The following is a 20,878-nucleotide window of genomic DNA, read 5'->3' on the forward strand; positions in this document are numbered from 1 at the left end:
ACAAGTTTGAAGGGTCAAACTTTGGGTCAAACAAAATCCTCTGTCTGCAGTGATTCATGGCTCTCAGCCTGGAGTTGGTCATTGGTCTGCTGATGAAAAGAGGGGTAGAACTAGAACAAGGAATAGTCTGTCCTAGAGGGCCTGTCAGACAGGGATGTAATTAATCACTGTCTGTCGCAGGCATGTTCCCTGGAGAGAGGGGAAGCGAGGGAGATAGAGAAATAAGCTGAGAGCAGGGGAGTGAGGGACCCGCAGGGACCTAGTCCAGAGAGGATCAGCACAGCACCCTCATCACATCTGAGAGGATGGAGGATAGAGGGGGAGTGTGTACACACACACACACACACACACACACACACACACACACTGATTGATAAGGCTGATAAAGCCTATTCCCCATGCTGAGGCTGACATCCATTGGCAGTGTAATAATAATATATAGTAAGTGCAATACAAGTAAGTGCTTTACATCATAAAATAAAAGGGTTGTACTAACAAAGAAACAAAAACCAGAGGAAGGATAAATGAAAAATGTAAAGTGTGTCTTCAGCAGGGATTTAAAAAGAGTCACTGAATCTGCAAGCTTGATCTCCTCTGGCAGACCATTCCAAAGTCCAGGGGCCCTAATGGAAAATACTGGTCTCCTTTGTTTTCAAACTAGATTTTGGAATGGTCGACGGTGCCCTGCCAGAGGATCTCAGGCTGCATCCTGGTTCACAGGGAGATTAAAGATCAAGATATAGGATGGGACTAAACCAAGCCTAGCCTTAAACGTGATTAATACAATTTTAAAATCTATTCTAAAAGTGACTGGTGGCCAGTGTAGCTAAAATAGGTGTGATATAGTTACATTGTCCTGTGCCTGTTAAAAGCCGAGCTGCAGCATTTTGAACTAACTGTACTAACGGTAGATGATGGAGGGCTCCTGAGTGGCGCAGCTGTCTAAGGCACTGCATCACAGTGCTCGAGGCATCACTACAGACCTGGTTTGATTMCAGGCTGCATCACAACCGGCCGTGATTGGGAGTCCCATAGGCGGTGCACAATTAGCCCAGCGTCGTTTGGGTTAGGGTTTGGCCRGGGTTAGGCCGTCATTGTAAATAAGAATTTGTTCTTAACTGACTTGCCTAGTTAAATAAAGGTTAAACAAAAAATAAATGGAGTGATTTCTGACTGAGACAGGTATACAAAACAGTTACAATAATCTAGTTGTGAGGAAATAAAAGCATGTGTATGTTTCTCCAGATCAGAACTGAAATAAAAGACTTGACTTTAGCAACAGTATACAGTAAAAGCAGGACTGGACAACATTTTGTACATGCAGCTCGAAGATTTAGGTCAGGTTCAAAGAAGACACCAAGATTTCTGGCCTTAGGCTTTACCTTTGTGGACAAATGACCAGCCAGCCACACCAACGTGTCGGAGGAAACACTGTACACCTGGTGACCGTGTCAGCGTGCATGCACCCGGACCGCCACATGAGTCAATAGAGCGCGATGGGACAAGGACATCCCCGCCGGCCAAACCCTCCCCTAACCCAGATGACGCTGGGCCAATTGTGCGCCGCCCCATGGGTCTCCCGGTCGTGGCCGGCTGTACTCTGAGTTCTAGCAAGGTGGGGGCCAGATATAACCTCAGATTTTCTATCATTGAGCTGGAGAAAATTGTCAGACATCCAACATTTGATGTTAGCAAGTCACTTATGAAGGGTAGCTATGCTAGATTGGTCACTGGGTCTGATTGGTAAATAGAGTTGCGTGTCATTTGCATAGTGAAAGTGAATGTTCTGATTGGGGAAGTTCCAAAGTTCTTCCCCAATCAGTTCCAAACTTGGTCCTCGGGACTGCAAAGGGTGCACATTTTGTTTTTTGCCCTAGCACTACACAGCTGATTCAACTAATCAACTAATCATCAAGGTTTGATAATTTGAATCAGCTGAAACTTTTTTGGGGTCGGGGAYCCTTTTTGTGATTGCAAATTCATCAGGGACCCCCCCTCTAAGTCAGAATACAACTCGAGTGAGATAAAAATAGTTTACAAGCAGTTTTACTATGATGTCTGCAGTGCATGGCTGGATGAACCAAGTCCAGGTCCAGGGAAAGAACATTTAAAAAGGCCCACCTCTTGGAATTGGAAAGAAAATGTTGCAGTTTTCAAGATAATTTCCTGCAATTCTACACACTTTGTCATGGGGAAGAGATATTTTAGTTTTTACATTTTTAAAGCTAATATCCTGGAATTCTACACATTTTGCCATGAGGGAGAGAGAACTTTTCAGTTTTAAAGCCCCAGTGCAGTCAAAACACAAAACATTTCTATGACATAGACTGACCAGGTGAATCCAGGTGAAAGCTATGATCCCTTATTGATGTCACTTCAATCAGTGTATATGAAGGGGAGGAGACAGGTTAAAGAATTACTTTTAAGCCTTGAGACAATTAAGACATGGATTGTGTATGTGTGCCATTCAGAGGGTGAATGGGCAAGACAAAAGATTGAAGTGCCTTTGAACATTGTATGGTAGTAGGTGCCAGGTGCACCGGGTTGAGTGTGTCAGGAACTGCAGCGCTGTTGGGTTTTTCACTCTCAACAGTTTCCCGTGTGTATCAAGAATGGGCCAGCATCCCTGTGGAATGCTTTGGACACCTTGTAGTCCATGCCCTGATGAACTGAGGCTGTTCTGAGGGCAAAAGTTGGTGCAACTCAATATTAGGGAGATGTTCCTAATGTTTTATACACTCAGTGTATATTTCCACACTGAAGTTGGCATAATACTGACAAATTCTGAAAATGATGATAATGCCTTTTTATTATAAGAGCTGTTTGAAAAGGCCGCTTGAAATGTCAGCCTGTTTGGGTGGGAAGGAGTTTTGGCCTGCCTGGTGAGTTCCAAACTCTGCCTGTCACGTTCCTGACCTGTTTTCCGTTGTTTTTTAACTTTGTTTAGTTGGTCAGGACGTGAGCTGGGTGGGTAGTCTATGTTATGTGTTTCTATGTTGGGTTAAATGTGTTGCCTGATATGGTTCTCAATTAKGGGCAGGTGTTTGACGTTTCCTCTGATTGAGAACCATATTAAGGTAGGCTGTTCTCACTGTTTGTTTGTGGGTGATTGTTCCTGTGTCTGTGTCTGTTTGCACCACACGTGACTGTTTCGTTCGTTCGTTTGTTCGTTCGTTTGGCTAGTCTTTCCTGTTCGTGCGTTCTTCGTGTCTATGTAAGTTCTCAAGTTCAGGTCGTTTTGTTGTTTTGTTTCTATTCAAGTGTTCTTCGTATGTTCGTTTTTGCTTTAATAAATATTCATTATGTCTACATACCTCGCTGCGTGTTGGTCCGATCCATGCTCCTCCTCGTCCGAGGAGGAGGAATATGACGAACGTTACACTGCCAATAACAGCTACTTTTTCCCTCCCCACTCATACCACTCCCAGACAGTCCTAATAAAAYTATTGCTTGAGAAATTGCTCTTTTGCTAATAATATATCTTTGTATCTTTTTGACCATTTTCATTTAAAACAATCACAGTAAGGTACTTCATTGTTACCTAGGAATTATTTTATATTGAGATAAAAATGGCTGCATTTGACCTTTACAGCTTAAATTACAGTGCATTTATGTAAAAATAATAATAATAGGAATAGTATTGAGTTTAAAAATGTATAATTGGTGGAATGCTGTGGAATTAAAAATACTGATATATTTTGAGATCTGGCAGCGGACCCCCATAGTACTTCCGCGGACGGCACTTTGAGAACCCCTGCCATAGTGAATAGGCCCTGGGGACGATATGGAACCACCCATGCTCACTGAGAAATGTCTGCCACAAAGATATGACCTGAACCAGGCGTGCGTCGCTGCAGATTCCCACCCACCTCTCCAGCCGGTCAACAAGGATGTTATGMTCAATAGTGTCAAGCGCGTCACTGAGATCCAAAATAACTAGAATAGAGCATTGCCTAATAATGTCGCTACCATGTTGTTGTTATGTTGTGTTGCTACCATGCTGTGTTGTCATGTGTTGCTGCCTTGCTATGTTGTTGTCTTAGGTCTCTCTTTATGTAGTGTTGTGTTGTCTCTTGTTGTGATATCTGTTTTGTCCTATATTTATATTGTATTTATTTATTTATTTTAATCCCAGGCCCCCGTCCCCGCAGGAGGCCTTTTGGTAGGCCGTCATTGTAAATATGAATTTGTTCTTAACTGACTTGCCTAGTTAAATAAAAATAAAAATAAAAAATAAAATTCACCGGCTTCGGCAGCCAATAGAAGGTCATTACGGTCTTTCAATGAAGCAGTTTCCGTGCTGTGAAGTGAGCAGAAGCACGACTGGAATTTTTCAAATAAGTTGTTTATACTCAAACAAGCCAACAATTGCTTGAAAACAACGTTTCTAAAATCTTGGATAAAAATGGAAGCTTAGCATAGGTCTATAATTATTCAGTGAGGAGGGGTCTAGAAAGAGATTTTTAAGGAGAGGTTGGACCAGAGCAGTTTTAAAATAGRCTGGAACAGAGCCAGAGGTCAGGGAACTATTTACAATAGACATAATGTTGGGGCCAACAGTAGGCATAACATCTTTTAGTAGTCTAGTGTAGTGTGTATTGGAGTTCAGACTATCCTATCAGAGTGAGAGGAAGGGAGTGAGAGAGAAAGAGGGAGATACAGACAGAAGAAGAGAAAGGATACTCACTAGTGTCTCAGGTGAACTTGTCACCTGTTTTTCTACCTATGTCTAGTGCCATTTAACCTGTGTAGTCTACCTGTCTGTCTGGGCCTGTGTCTGTGTAGTTTGTGTATGAGACCAGGAGTGGAAGCTCCTTTAGACTTTTGACTAGTAGACTTTCTAATCAAATGAGATGCATTCACTCACTCTGATTAATGAGTTCTTCCGACTGACTCCCCACTCTTCCACTGGCTCTATTAAAAGTGTGTGTTTACTCTTGTGTTTTGGCCTGTGGGCTTTTACCTTACCTCCTCAACAAACAGAGTCTGCCAGTCTGTTTTAGGAGAGCTAGGAAGGAGTGTAAACAGCCAGCCTGTCATGTGAATATTCATGACTGTGTGTGTGTAGACACCCACCCGTAGCATGCATTCCAGCAGATATATCTCACTTGTCACCCCCAAAGCCAATTCCTCCTTTGGTCGCCTCTCCTTCCAGTTCTCTGCTGCCACTGACTGGAACGAACTACAAAAATCTCTGAAACTGGAAACACTTATCTTCCTCACTAGCTTTAAGCACCAGCTGTCAGAGCAGCTCACAGATCATTGCACCTGTACATAGACCATCTATAAATAGCCCAAACAACTACCTCTTCCCCTACTGTATTTATTCATTTATTTTGCTCCTTTGCACCCCAGTATTTCTACTTTGCACACTCATCTACTGTCAAATCTACCATTCCAGTGTTTTAATTGCTATATTGTATTTACTTCGCCACCATGGCCTATTTATTGCCTTTACCTCCCTTATCTCACCTCATTTGCTCACATTGTATTTAGACTTATGTTTCTACTGTATTATTGACTGTATGTTTGTTTTACTCCATGTGTAACTCTGTGTTGTTATATGTGTCGAACTGCTTTGCTTTATCTTGGCCAGGTCGCAGTTGTAAATGAGAACTTGTTCTCAACTTGCCTACCTGGTTAAATAAAGGTTAAATAAAAAATAATATAAATAAATAAAAATGTTTTTTGAAGAGGACCACTGTGATATTTATTGATAAAGAAAAAATGCAGTGGCTGCCTGCCTGCTGCTGGCTCAAATTAAAGAATAGATTAAATATACAATAAAACAGATGATTAAGTTCAGTCAGTGGAATTACCTCCCTCTCACTACAGAGGATGTGTTACAATCAAAAAGCAGATAATACATTAACTCACTTTCATCCTTCTCAGAGGAAGTGATCAAAAAACAAATTTGTTCTATTCCTCTTCTCTTTGTCTGGTTGATAGATAGGATAGCTAGGTAAACCGGTTTATTCTTTGGTTCACTTCATTATTCCCTTTGAAGGACATAAAATACAATAAAGTCAACAAAGAAGAGAAGATGAACACAGAGGCTTTGAGATGGTTACACCAAATGTATTACGCATCAAGACCTAGATTCCCTTACAGAGAAAAACACTTGAATAAATAAGCGTTTCAATTAGTAATGACGTCTGTATGCCTTGATCTGATTAACTGTTTACACACGCGGGCCTGGATTCAATCAGATCAAGTGTAAAACAGCGTTGACCGGCATACGCAGGGCAGATGTGTAACTGCGGTATGAGCTGATATATCGGTGAGTGGCTGTTAGTGTGTGACAAACCACTCCCTTCCTTATTAGCTTCTCCCTACTGGGTTAGAAGTTCAAAACGGAGCAAGAAAATGTAGGCTCTATCCATGTTAGAAATAATGACTCTTAAACGTCAAACCATTGAGGTTAGACTAATGCAATGTTTTCATGTTCATTTGGATGGGAGATTTATGCCTATCAGTCTAATTCGGCTGCATTAACTTCTATGCAGCTACATAGAATTTGTCGGATTATAGTCGGGTGTGGTTTAGTTGCATCCAGTGTATTGTCCGCGATAAGGCAATTTTTTACTATTATTTAACTAGGCAAGTCAGTTAAGAACAAAATCTTATTTATAATCACAGCCTACCCCAGCCAATTGTGCACCACCCTATGGGACTCCCAATCACAGCCAGATGTGATACAGCCTGGATTTGAACCAGGGAMTGTAGTGACACCTCTTGTGCTGAAATGCAGTGTCTTAGACTGCTGCACCACTCGGGAACCCAATGCAATGAGCCACTTGTGGATTTGACACCTCTAACCAATGGTTGGAACCGGTTCAGGGAACAGAACCGAAAACCGGAAAATAATGACATTATTTGAAGAACAGAACCCGAACCGAAAACGAAAGTGATCTATACTGTTTTGGAACAGAACAGTATTTTGAATCAGTTAATAATGTTATTTTACGTTCCAGGGATTTTTTTCAGACCCACAAAAATTATTTTGGAAACTGGAAACTTATTCCAGCATCTGCCTACCAGCTGGAAATCTTTGCCAGTGGGTGTGCGTGTGTGTGTAGGCTACTTGCCCCTCTACTTTGCTTCTCGTACTGTAGCCTACTGATGACGTTACAAGCGCAATACCGAAATTAGGGAGAGATGTTTAATTMGAGAAGAATGGATACTTTATTTTGCTGGTCGGAAGAGTGTAATGGAACAAAATAAAATGGCTTCTAATCAAAACGAAATGGTTGGAAAATAATTTTGGTTCCAACCCCTGGCTCTAACGCAGTTCCACCTCCRACAATGCCAAAATAACGCTATGAAGATGTCAATCTGATTGAATCTAGTGCCAAGATCTGCATAAAGTAACTGTAAATAAATCACTTAATCTAATTTACATATTAATCAGTGTTGTTACACAGGGCGCACATGGCTGCCAGAGGATGTTAGACCCTCACACATGTATGCACGTATGCACACAGACACACGCTGGTGCTGCATTCCATTTTTGAGATACAACACCGGATCCTATCAGAAAAGGTATGCAGCATTTGAAGGCAATAGAAAAATGACACAAATGCCATTTATGACACTTAGTGCAAGAGAGGATGTATGCAAATTCATGGACATCAAATGAGGTCTGACAATATACATTATTTATTGTAGCCTCTTTATTTTGCTTCTCCATAGAAGAACTTTCAGAGAACAGGGACAGGAGATTTAGGTTCAAGCCAGGGTCCTGATTAGATTTGGTAGTATAGCTTTCACCAGTTCCTCCGCATACAGGAAACATGTGCCAAACAGTACAGCATAGAAAGGGTATACAAGAAAAGAAGCCACAGTTTGCAATATGTGGGAACCCACATATTAGCCCAATAAATCTCCTCTAGCAAAATGCATTAAAAAGACAGAGCCATAAAAAGACAAAGACAAATGACTGCTCCCTTGAAATCAATCTTAAGATTTGAACAAAGTATTTGTGACTCATTTCAGGAAACTAGGCGTATGTCGTGCATCACTACTTCACAGAAGAGGCATTTGAACGTAACCTTTTTTTTAACAAAATGTTTTTTGGCATAAATGCCTTCAGGAACATGTTAACTTTCACGTGCCTTAATAATTCATTTGTATGCCATCTGTAAATACAATTGTTCAATTATGAACCTAGTTGGTTTAGCCACGGAAAATGTCAGGAACCTTCCCGCTAGCCATGATTGTCTGAGATAATGGATGGGCTGGACATACCAAGAGATGAGTTTGGATTGGTCTGCCATGTAGCATACTTCTGTCTATAACATGAGCTGGTCAGTATGTGTAGGCAATCCTTTCTAATGCTGCTTTTTTGAAAGATATCACATAGTAGAATTGCAAATTGTGTTGCTCTCCACTTTCTGGAGGACTGAGTTTTGAAATCAGTGGAATGCCCGATGGAATTAGAATATGATAGCTTAGGATATGGATAAAATTCAGCCGTTTGATTGTAAATATGCAGAGGGAGTCGAAAACAGAACACACAGAAGGCTGTTGTGTAAAACACCTGTCTCCGGATTACATCTTCAAACTAAGGGCAACCATGGCATCCGTGACAGAGAGGGAGAAGAGTCCATCCATGTATACGGGTAAGATAGCCTAGTTAGTTACATTTAAAGTTAAAGCGTACTGTTAGCTGGCTGGCTCGCTAGCTAACGTTACGTGTATTATCTGTGTTGTAATATTATTAGTATCTCAGAGCCATTTGCATTGCTAGTTATAGCCTATTGTTAGCTAGCTAACATTGAACCTGGTTGGTTAGCTACTTGCAGATTCATGCAGGGTACTAACGTTATGAGTTGGAATTATGGTTCATTGTTTAGCTAGCTAGCTAGATGTATAAACAAAAGACTTTACAATCCAAGTAACCATTTCACAACACCTTCTGTATCCTGTGCATGTGACAAATAAACTTTGATTTTATTTTATATAGTATATATTTACCAGAGACGGTAATGTGAAGAACATGACCTGCACAAAAGTCAAATTAGGCTATAACGTATCAAAGTTCTAAAATGCTCTGGTAGAGTGCTGCTTTTATTTCGTCACACTCACAATCGTAAGCTATTTTTCTGTAATTGGCTCGCTATTAACTTGTAAATAATGATATTGTTGTGAGTTTATTTTCCTGTAATAATGAAGACAAATGAGCTAAAGCGAAGACGTTGTCAGCTTTATGATATGGTCATTACTTGAACTGGCTAGCCANTGTGAGTTTATTTTCCTGTAATAATGAAGACAAATGAGCTAAAGCGAAGACGTTGTCAGCTTTATGATATGGTCATTACTTGAACTGGCTAGCCAGCTAACTTAACATTAGCTAGCTAGCGAACAAGCTAATAAACAAACCAAAACATTGTTTAGAAAGTTGCTTTTAGTTGCCTGGTTTGTTAGATTGACATTTACTAAATTCATTTTTAAACAGGTGGGTTTATTGGTGTTAAAATACACTAGTTACGCTATTTTGGACCACCAGGCTGCTGATGTCATGCAGCCTGTAGTTTTCTGTTTATACTTTTTCATAACAACAATGAGGGTATGAACGATGCTGAAGAGCTCTCCAATAGGTTAACCAAAACATTCAAGGGCCATTTTCTCAAAAGTGAGGTAACAAGTTTATCAACTTTCAAAGCAGAATTACTTTCCCATTGCTCCTCAACTGTAGTGTATGATATACCATTTTCTAGCTCTGTCTTTACTTTTATCCGATGTAAAAACACAAGACCGAATCGAGCCAGTCGGTCACATTTGCCATTTAATTTCTGCCTCTGCTCTTAATCGTCATTCTGCATGTATGAAGGGAAACATAAATATGGGTGATTGCAAAGAAAAATCTAATTATATTTGATGGACGTCTCTAAACTTTCCAGGAWCCTAAATTCAGCAGAACAGGAAGTCACAGTAGCACTTTTAAATGTGACACAAGTTGCCATGGTTATGTGTGAGAGTAAGAAGTAATACAATAGGATACAGATGTAGGATCTTAATCTGAGCCAGTTTGCTACAGCAGGAAAATAKTCTTGCAGCAACAGGAAATGTGAATTATTATGTGGATTATAATTAGTTGCAATATTCTTTTGGGGTAACCTACCAAATTCACATAGAAATGTGAGTTATAGATCTGTCATTCTCATTGAAAGCAATCTAGGAAGTGGTAGATCTGTTCAATATGCGTTATTTCTATGCTTCCGATTCTTAAGTTTAGTTTTTAAGTCTTTTACTTTCATTTTGGTAGACCAGCTTCAAACAGCGGAAAATAATACATTTTTGGTTATTGAAAATGGTACAATAATTCTCTACACTATACTTGCTTGTTTTGTCACATAAACTGAAATTAGAATTTTGCAACCAGGAAATGGTGAAGCGATTTCTGCATAGTAAATCTTTAATGGACATTTCTTGTATGGGTTGACATGTTAGGGCAAATCAAGGCTGACATTTTAAAGTGGAAATTACAAAAGTTAGAAGCATTTTTAAACCTCGAAAACATTACAAGTGTGTATTTCCTGCTGTGCAGCAACATTTTTCAGCAATAAAAAAAGTGATCAAATTAGGATCCCACATCTGTATGGCCCGAAATAGACAGGAAAGCTTCTGAAAAGAGAGAAGAGCGSTAAGTTCTCTCCGTTTCGTCCATAAGTGTCACGACTGTCAACAGAAGAGGACCAAAGCGCAGCGTGGTAAGCGTACATATTCCTTTTGTTTAGAAATGACGCCGACAAAAACAATAAACAATACAAAACAACCGTGAAGCTTAAGGGCTATGTGCCACAAACAAAGTTAACCTCCCACAAAGAAAGGGGGGAAAAGGGCTACCCAAGTATGGTCTGGATATCATAAGGTGAATGCACCAATTTGTAAGTCGCTCTGGATAAGAGCGTCTGCTAAATGACTTAAATGTAAATGTAATGGTTCCCAATCAGAGACAACGATAGACAGCTGTCCCTGATTGAGAACCATACCCGGCCAAAACATAGAAATACAAAATCATAGAAAAACAAAACATTGAATACCCACCCCAAATCACATCCTGACCAAACCAAATAGAGACATAAAAAGGCTCTCTAAGGTCAGGGCGTGACAATAAGTTACAGGCACAAGGAGTCATATTTCATTTTTTTACTTTATATTTTCCAGTAGCAAGAGTAACTATTTCCCCAATGTTAAAAAACAGAGAATCATAAAACTATAAAATCTAAATAAATCAAAAACAAACATTTAAATCACAGATTTGTTGTAACACATGGTGACCCAAATGTATTACAAATAATGAATAGAAAAACTGTTCCAGTGAAAGGTCTTCATCAGAACTGTCCATATGTCTCTAAATACACCACAAGCTTCTCTCTCTCTCTCTCTCTCTCTCTCTCTCTCTCTCTCTCTCTCTCTCTCTCTCTCTCTCTCTCTCTTACAGTCACACACATCCACATCATCCTTGCTCATTATAGCTTTCCTTCATTCAACAGCGGAGTAGTGAAATTATATTGACCATCTTGTAGAATACAAAACTTAAAACAATAACTACAATTATGAATAAATCAATCATAACAAATCAAATGCACAGTATGTGATATCATTCCATTTCAATCAAATATCTTTACAACTAGCGAAATAGAAAAATGTTCTACTAGATTTTTGACTAAATTGTATTTCAAAATAAATCACTTTCATTAATTTCTTAAGATGTGAAAAGATTTTCATATACAGAGACGTTATAAAGGTGTAGTAAAAATATTTCCACAAATGTACAGTATATTCCTTCACATTTCAAGATCTGATATAACTTAAGTGGTCAGCATAGTATGGATACAGATAAGCTATGTGTTGATGCTGTAAAATGTAGCTTAATAAGCAACTGTCCTCTTTAGTGTTCTCATTTAGAAATCACAATATAACGCCAACACCCGTCTAGACTCTACAAACGATGATTGATTCATTTAAAATATATCAATTACTTCTTTAGTTTACATCATGATTAGGTTGCCTTATCAAACAGATTATCTAAAAACACATTGACATACATATAGCCTTTCCAACATCCAATCACACAAATCCATGTTTTTAGTCACAGACATTTTCAGCCAGGTCCCCATGACCCACGGTTTGGAAAACACTCGGTTGATACAATAGGCTAAGAACAATCTGGATGTAAATACTCCCAATGGTATGAATCTTCATGTTGTCGCCTGCAGCCCCCCCCCCCTCTCCCTCTCTCTCTCTCTCCAGTCTCAGTGTCTGGCTACTACATTCCAGAAATACTGGGTCCAGACTAATATTCTGTATGCTGACTGATGAAAGCACAGATCCACATACACCCCACCCAGAATAACTAAGCATTGTTCTATTGGAGTAGTAGTTTCCCTGACACACTGATCTACGGTCAGTTTTGTGAAACACTGGTGTAAAGTCTCATTAATCTCAATCTGTGCTAGGAGCATAAAAGGGCTGTGATAGTGGATTATATCTGTTTGTTCATCTCAGGAAGGAGTGGATGAGAGGGGAAGAGAAGGAGTAGATGAGTAGAGTGGTGAGGAGCCTGTAAGTGAGAATAGCAGCCCCAGACAAAGCCTCCTTTCTCTGTGAGAGACCTGCCTTACATTCCCCTCATTCTGTCCTACTATGTGTCCTGTGTGTGTGTTTGTGATATATTTTTTAAAACTTTTTTTGTTGCAGAATGACCATTACTTCAAATCAAATTACAAAATAAAGATGACACATAAAAAGGAAATAAAACAACAGGACTGTGAGAGGCACTACTAAAACAATGACTGTCGATCAACAAACATAAACCAGACACATRCACAGGCGAAACAAACCCAATCGCACGTCTCCCACAATACATGTCTCCACTTGAAGGGTGAGAATGAGGAACACAACAGTGGGCGTATAAAACAGAGAAAGAGCTTGTGGTGTTGAATCATATTAATCAGTGTTTATGTCGTGTTCACTGGCGTACCAGACACCCCCGCAATCCATGCAAGATCTTGCGAGGTGGCCCCGCAAAACTGTGTTATGCTACTGGTCATGTTCACTTTTGTTTTCATATTTAGCGCTGACGGCTTGACATTTTCTGAGGGGCAACAATTATAAAAGATCATAAAAAATACATTCTGTCTCAGCATGATAGGGTACTATGACATTTCAAATTAATTATTTGAAATCTAGATATCTAGAATCCTTGGGTATAAATCTTCCTTCAGCATTATCTTCTAAGATTAACACTATAAAACATGACTTAAAACAAGGTTATAAAACAATGTTTGGCAGACCAGGAGGTTTTGGTTGTCTTGAAAAGATTCTAAGCCACTTTGGTCTGTCCCTTCATGATCCTAAAATAGATACTCTTTCCCTGTCTCTGTCTTGTTCTTGCTACCTCTCACACATACCCTTCCTTAATCCACTTCTCTACCACTATATCCAACTCCCACTCACATACATACAAACACACTACATCTCAATCTATATCTCTGTGCCCTAACCCTAGTCTAGGGTCTAGTCAAAAACATCCTCTCTCCCTCTTATTTTCTCGCACACTATTTCTGTCTTCTCCTCTCCCTCTGCCAAGTCCTCACCACATCACTGTCTGTGTGTATGTATCCATGTATGTGTGTATGTATGTATGTATGTATGTGGTGTATGTGTTTATGTGTGTCTCTACTCAAAGGAAAGCAGGTCGGGGTGTTGTTCAAGCTCCTCTGTGTCTGTAACTGCTGATCCTCTCATACAGAGGGAGCCATTCTCCATCAGCCCATCCTCACTCACACTCAGACTGATCCTGTATGGAGCCTTCAGAGGGGTGGAGGCCAGCCTCGTGTCCACTCCCGGTGCCTTCTGCCTGGGCTCAGACGTCTTCGACCTGTGGGGGTCCGGGTGGTCCTTATGGATGAGGTCTGGGACAGAGAGCTGGAGCTGAATCTGGGTCTTCTCTGGCTCTCTCCTCTCTTCCGTCTCATCCCCTTCCACTCCATCCATCTTAMTACTTCCATTTCTCTCCATCTCCACCACCTCATCCTCCTCTTTCCTCTCGCTGTCCAGAGGGCCAGTCAGTCCAGTGAATCCGTCTCTCCCTCCATCATTCTCTCCATCCCTCTTTCCCTGGAGTGGGGTATGCTCCTTGCTAATGAGGGGGGTCTTGTCAGGGGAGGAGAGGAGGGAGTGATCGGGGGTCTCAGGGGGAGTGGTGACGACAGGGTCAGATGAGATCATCATGTCCTGGGTGGTCTTCAGGGCACGAGGAAGACGCTTCTTACCGGGGGGAGGGGGGTCCAGACGAGGGAAGGAGTCCAGAGAGGTATGACTGGAGGGAAAGAGAAGAGAACTGTGTCAATCCTTGTGTGTTYCTGTGACTGTTTAGTAGACAGGGGAGAGAGAAGATGCACAGACATCCGTTTTAGCTCTGCAGTTTAGCTATGAACAAAACCTAATACGTTGCCTGAACCTGAAATTAATGACTCAATTGTTCAATCCCTCCCCGTCACCCCCTTACTTGCTCGCATCTCTCTCTCTCTCTGTCTCATGCTGTGAGATTGTGTGTGTTTGTTGACTGTGTGTTTATATTATCAGTGGAATATTTCTCTGTCCCCCATAAATGAGCATATTGCCATGGTGATGACTTATCATTGCCATAGTAATAAGAAGTAAGTCACCGCAAAGAATACCAGTCATTTATGACTAGTCTGTCTGTACGTGACTTACCACTCACTGTCGCTGACACACACACACACACTCACACACGTACACTCACACACACATGTACACATGTACACTCACACACTCACGCACACACACACAATCCATATTTCTCAACACATCAGTGCCCAAACACACATCACGGTTTTACCAATTATATGATGAGGATGTGAGTTCGGCAGCGAGTTCAGTCAAGAGACAGACAGATCAATGATCAGCTACAGTGTGTAGACAGACAGCTCATTCTTTCTCTTTAGACAGAGGGAGACCCAAGGCTGCGTGTGTGTGTGTGTGTGTGTGTGTGTGTGTGTGTGTGTGTGTGTGTGTGTGTGTGTGTGTGTGTGTGTGTATGGTTTAATCTCTGTCTTCAGTCTAACTAACCCTCCTCTTACTCTGATGAATCATTTAAACATCTTTGACTCCGTGGTTATGATTTTAATATGGAGTGAAAAGTTGCTTTTTGAAATAACTAGCTACAGTTTCACTCAGAATAAAACCAATATTGGAGGGATTCTCCAGAGCACAGTGTCTAAAAGTGTCTGTGTGTAATGTGTAATGTGTACTGTGTGTATCCCTCCTTACCTATTGGCAGTAGTTCCCAGGGTCATCTCCTCCATATTGCTCCAGACTGCTCCTACGTTCTTGTTGACTTCTGTGACCCCGATGTCTCCTAGAAGACTGGGCTCCTTCCTCCGCAGCAGGTCATTGACCTTTGCCCCCACCACCTTTCCCAGGTTCAGGGCGTTCTTCAGCCTCTGCTGACCTCCAGCGACAGTGGTGGAGGAGGGGGCCTCGGCAGGGCTGCTACCCAGAGCAGGGTTAGCAGTGACCAGGGAGCGACGGGCCGAGGCATGGGTCAACCTGGAGGCCTGGAGCCCCTGGCCTGGAGCTCTGGAGGCGTTGGAGTTCTCAAACATACTCTGGTCAACTGGACGGAGAGAGGGAGGGATAGGGATCGTGTAAGATAAAAGTGAGGGTATTGTGAGGGCACATTCAATCAAGGCATTTCTAGTTAAATGCAAGGTTTCAGATACATAGAACATTACAGGCACCAATGGAATGGAACAGATATAAATGGAATGTATAGACGACATTAAATCTCATGACCTGGAGCCAAAGAACACTCCTGACATTCCATTTCTTACTGCATCTTTTATGCTACATTGCAGAATGTTGCAAAATCAAAAACATGTTTAAGTATGGCTTAGTGATAGAATGAGCAAATGGGGTGCCACAAGGCACAGTGTTACAACCCCTCCATATGGATGCAACACGTTACACAACCATCAACAAGTCATGATGCAAGCAAGGGAATGACACATGCGCATAACCACATCCACCAATCACAATGAAGCAGAAAAAGGGACCACAATGCATTACAGGATGGGTAAATGCACAAAGAAGCGGGTTGTTGTCAGTCCACAGTACAATAATAGATTTTCTTACCTCGTGGAGAAAATAATTTCTCAGAAGGCATTAGTAAGACACAACAAGTGCTTAGAATGAATAAAAAGTGTACTTGTAAAGCGGGTTCCAAACATTGCGTACAAAGCGTTATATAAATACATTTTAAGTTCTAAGTTAAGTCGTTTAGCAGATGGTCTTATGCAGAGTGTTTTCTAATAACCTCCAGTACATATGCTAGAGAAAATGTAGAGTTCAGAATGCTGAGCACATTCCAATGGGGCACAATTTACTGCCTGATTCTTTCTCGCTGATCAGACAAACGCTCCGGAGCCCTAACGGGCTCATCATAGGGACTAATAGGGACTTTACGGCTAAAAACCGTGTTGGATTGTAACTCTAAACACCACATCTCATCTCTCGACAGATATATGGAAAGAACCAGTGAGAGCAGTGAGACAGCACAGGTGCCCTTGACTTCACTTTGTGTTGCGGCTGCAATTCAGATGATTTCAAAGACACTGGCAGCTCCAGAGATCTTAGAATTTATTAGTGTGTCTTTGGAGAGTGTGCTAATATGAATCAGCAGTGAACGAAGGGTGTTTGAAGGAGGAAGAGAGAGGGAGAGTGGACATCCAGGTGGTTATTCACACAAACACTGATATCTCCTTTCAGTGTTAGAGGCTTGCCAGGGGGATGGATGCTCTGTAGCCTGACTAAAGAGAAGTGCTGTTAGAAAAATTATATTCGATTAAAAAAAAACATGAGCTGGCGCACACCCAGAAAATTGTTTGTGTGGAGGTGCTGACTAACGGCGAATAAACTATAAACTATCAAAATAAAGAAAGTCGCACACTCCATGTATAATCTCCCAGCAATTTAATGGGTATTTACCAACGTTTCGGTATCACTTCGGCAAAAATWATATTTAACAGAAAATCAATCTGTTTATCTCTGTGTGTGTGTGCGTGTGTTTGTGTGACAGCTCTCAGCCACTATTTATGCTAGAAAAGCAGTTCCCACACTTCTCTTAGCTAGAATTTTAAGTATGGGCGGGCATGATAATAAATAGCACAAACATAGTCAGCTCCATTACACATTAACTCCCCATGTTAAGACACTGGAGCTTGTTTGTCTACACCCTGTACTACAATACATACTGGTGTCCCTCTCCTGTCTCTACCCCCCTCTCTCTCTTTCTCTCTCTTGTTTCCCCCCCTCTCTCTTATTTTCCCTCTCTCGCTCTCAACCGCCTAGCCTTAGGGATTGTTGCCATGTTAATTCTTAATTAACACCGAAGTTTTGTTTTTTCTGCTCAAGTGCAGAGGTGTCACGTGYGCTCCCTCTCCGGCCTCTAGGTCACCAGGCTGCTCTTTATGGTGCACACCTGTCACCAGCGTTACAATCACCTGGACTCCATCACCTCTTTGATTACCTGCCCTTTATACAGTATGTCAYTCCCTTTGGTTTCTTCCCCAGTCGTCATTGTTCCTGTTTCATGTTGGTGCGCTGTTCGTGTTTCTTGTTTTGTTCATTTATTTATGAAATGTATTCACTCCCTGAACTTKCTTCCTGACTCTCAGCGTACATCGTTACAAGAGGAGAATAAACATATAGGAATGAAGAACAGAAMACATAAAAGAAAGATCATTAAATGAAAAAAAGACAATTAAATGAAAGAGACAGAATTCTAGAAAGGCAATCAGCTGTTATGATAGTACGGTACAGTGTGGCACAGCAATTTAAGTAGAGGAGGAGTACGGAAAGAGAGAAAGTAAGAAAGGAGACGTTTATTGAGCAAAAGCAAGGTCAGTGACAGAATGAGATGCAGGGTAAGTGCATTTTCACTCCCACACATATACAGTACAGTACAGTATACTGGGTTTCTGTTTATACAACAGGCCAGCGAAGGACCTGATGGAATGAAACGTTTTGTACCAGAGAAAAAAGACCCAGGTTAACAGAACAGAGGGAGAAAGGTCACACTATTGAGATGCTCCCACAGCCCAATGAAGCCTTAGTCACAGGAATAGGAAACAAAGTTTAGCCACAACTTTGGAACTTAGAATCATAGGGTCCAGTCTAGTTGGGAGATACTGGAATGCAACGTAACGTTCCAATTGGTTTATTTATCATTTAAAGTTTTATCTGAAGTGTTATTCAAAGTTTTATCTCCAGAGTCGCATAATTGGCTGTATTACYTACATATACCCTTAGAGAGAATGTCCATGACAATAACAACTTCTACAGAGTCAGTCAGAGCTTTATATCAGTCTTATAGGCTGCTGTTTCTTTATGGACTCAACATTCCTCTTCATCTGAAGAAAAACTTTAGACTTTGTTCTCAGCTGTGAGTAACCCACTTCTGTCAGAGTGACCACACACACACACACACACACACACACACACACACACACACACACACACACACACACACACACACACACACACACACACACACACACACACACACACACACACACACACACACACACACACACACAAACAGTGGGTGAGACTTGAGCTGTTAGTCAGACAACAGCAGCCCTCCTCACAGAGATGTTATCACAGTTTGAGAAAAGAGGAGAGTAGGATACAATCACAGGCTGACCACCTGTTACGCGAGTGCAGCAAGGAGCCAAGGTAAGTTGCTAGCTAGCATTAAACTTATCTTATAAAAAACAATCAATCTTCACATAATCACTAGTTAACTACACATGGTTGATGATATTACAAGGWTAACTAGTGTCATGACGTTGGCCTGTGGGTAAGGTTTATGACCCCCCCATRAATACCTTTCTCCCCTCTCTCTCTTGACTCTACTGAAGGACTCTTGAATAGCCTTTGTTAAACATAGATAGTCGGGGAACATCAAACGGTGGGGGGAAAGGAACCATATTTCGGTAATAGAACCAGTTGAAAATATGCGTTGGTACTTAATGAATATGATGTCAGTTCGGTTGTCATCTGAGACATTATGACTGATGACAGGACGACATAAACTGTATCTGGGAAAGTCKACACATTMTAGTTATCAGATTCACATGGAATTGTTGTGCAATTTAAATGTTTGAATATGAAACTATTTGTGAAAAGATTAAATGTAATTTTAGCTTCCAAATGAGAGAATTGGGTTTTCATAAGGTTAGAGCTCTGCTCAATCAGTGGCCCGCCCCTGTGAAGAGAAATGGGTTATAAACTATGAAACACACCCTTCTCTCCCTCCACTATATAAGCCCTTGACGAAAATGTAACCTGTTCCGAGGATGATAGGACGACGGTCCGTACGTTAAAAAGGACTAAAATGTCAACTACAGAACTAAGCCAACCTCAGCGTGAGCTTGGTTGTGAATGGTATGAACTTTGAACTCTTATTCACTAAAGAAGTGAGACATCCTAGCCGTTGATTTAGCAACAGCAGCTGTAAACGTGGACGGACGACGTATCCAGTCTAACACACAACGACGATACTACAACGTATCCAATTTACCACCAGASACATTCTTCCGAGGACAGGAAGATCTCCGTTGGGCAACACAACCAGCATCTACGACCAACCTACCGAAGCGCAGCTCAGAGTAAATATTTATTGCATTTTCCTTATCCAAATGGGCGGTAATTTAGAATGCATAAGATACTGTATTTACRATAGCACAGCTTCTCCCTTTGTTCCTCAGTCTTCCCGCTCTTTCACTCAAACCCAACCCCCTCCATTTGTGTAACCAGCCGTCATGTCGGCTCCGTCCACCAGGGACGTTTTCTGTATGACATAATTTGCATTCTGTGTATATGTAATTCTGTGGGATTGGTTAGGTATTTAGTAAATAAATAATTAAACCCAATTTTGTATTGCTGATTCAACTTGTTAGCCAGGGTTCGTGAAGATAACCAAGAATTTACAACTTTCAGATGAGACTGAAATAAGGTGACGATTAATATGACTGCTATTGATGTAAAATATTACTAGGTCTTTCAGAGTTTATTCGGAAGATAACAGCTCTATAAACACTCTTTCGTGGTGCCCCGACTTTCTAGTTAATTACATTACATGATTAGCTCAATCAGGTAATATTAATTACAGAGAGAATTTATAGAATAGCATGTCATATCACTTAATCTGGCATAGCCAAGACGACAGCTTGTCCTGCGTTGCATATAATCATGCGGTGCCTGTTAATAACATCTTAGCGCTAGGGGTCAGATATTATTAATTTTTTCTTCAATAACGTACCCAACGTAAAACTGAAATTTTCTCTGGCCAGATCGTAGAATATGCATATATTTACAGATTAGGATAGACAAACACGTCCAAAGTTTCCAAAACTGTCAAAATATTGTCTGTGAGAATAAGAATAACTTATCTCTGCAAGCGAAATCTGAGAAAAATCTAACCCGGAAGTGATATATATATTTGTTAAACTTGGTTTCCTGGCCTGTCTAACCTCCATTTAAAGGGGTATCAACCAGATAATTTTTTCAATGGCTTCCTCAGGCTGTGACCAGGCTTTAGACATAGTTTCAGGCTTTTATTTTGAAAAATGAGCGAGATGTTTCAAAACTAGTCAGTGGTCCTGCGAATAGTTCCTGCGCGCGAGAGAGGGGCTCCCCATTTTCCGTTTTCTCTCTTAAAGATAGGTTATGGTCCGGTTGAAATATTATCGATTATGTTTGTTAAAGACAACCTGAGGTTGATTATAAAAAACATTTGAAATATTTCTACGACCATTTCGGATACTTTTGGGATTTGTCGAAC

At 40.9% G+C, this 20,878-nt stretch overlaps 1 protein-coding gene across 2 annotated transcripts in view; it reads right to left on the minus strand.

Annotated features, from left to right (window-relative positions):
* Positions 1-11,136: 11,136 nt before the first annotated feature.
* LOC111975381 (carboxyl-terminal PDZ ligand of neuronal nitric oxide synthase protein) overlaps positions 11,137-20,878 on the minus strand; it is a 193,785-nt gene continuing 184,043 nt past the window's right edge. For both annotated transcript variants that reach the window (XM_024003639.2, XM_024003638.2), the window contains 2 exons: positions 15,304-15,649; positions 11,137-14,329 (listed from right to left, as the gene is read on the minus strand). In XM_024003639.2, the coding sequence (XP_023859407.1) occupies positions 13,687-14,329; positions 15,304-15,649 (989 nt within the window). In that variant the 3' untranslated portion in view covers positions 11,137-13,686. The remainder of the gene's footprint in view (positions 14,330-15,303; positions 15,650-20,878) is intronic.

The sequence above is a fragment of the Salvelinus sp. IW2-2015 genome, linkage group LG16 (assembly GCF_002910315.2).
Source record: "Salvelinus sp. IW2-2015 linkage group LG16, ASM291031v2, whole genome shotgun sequence".
Lineage (NCBI taxonomy): Eukaryota > Metazoa > Chordata > Actinopteri > Salmoniformes > Salmonidae > Salvelinus > Salvelinus sp. IW2-2015.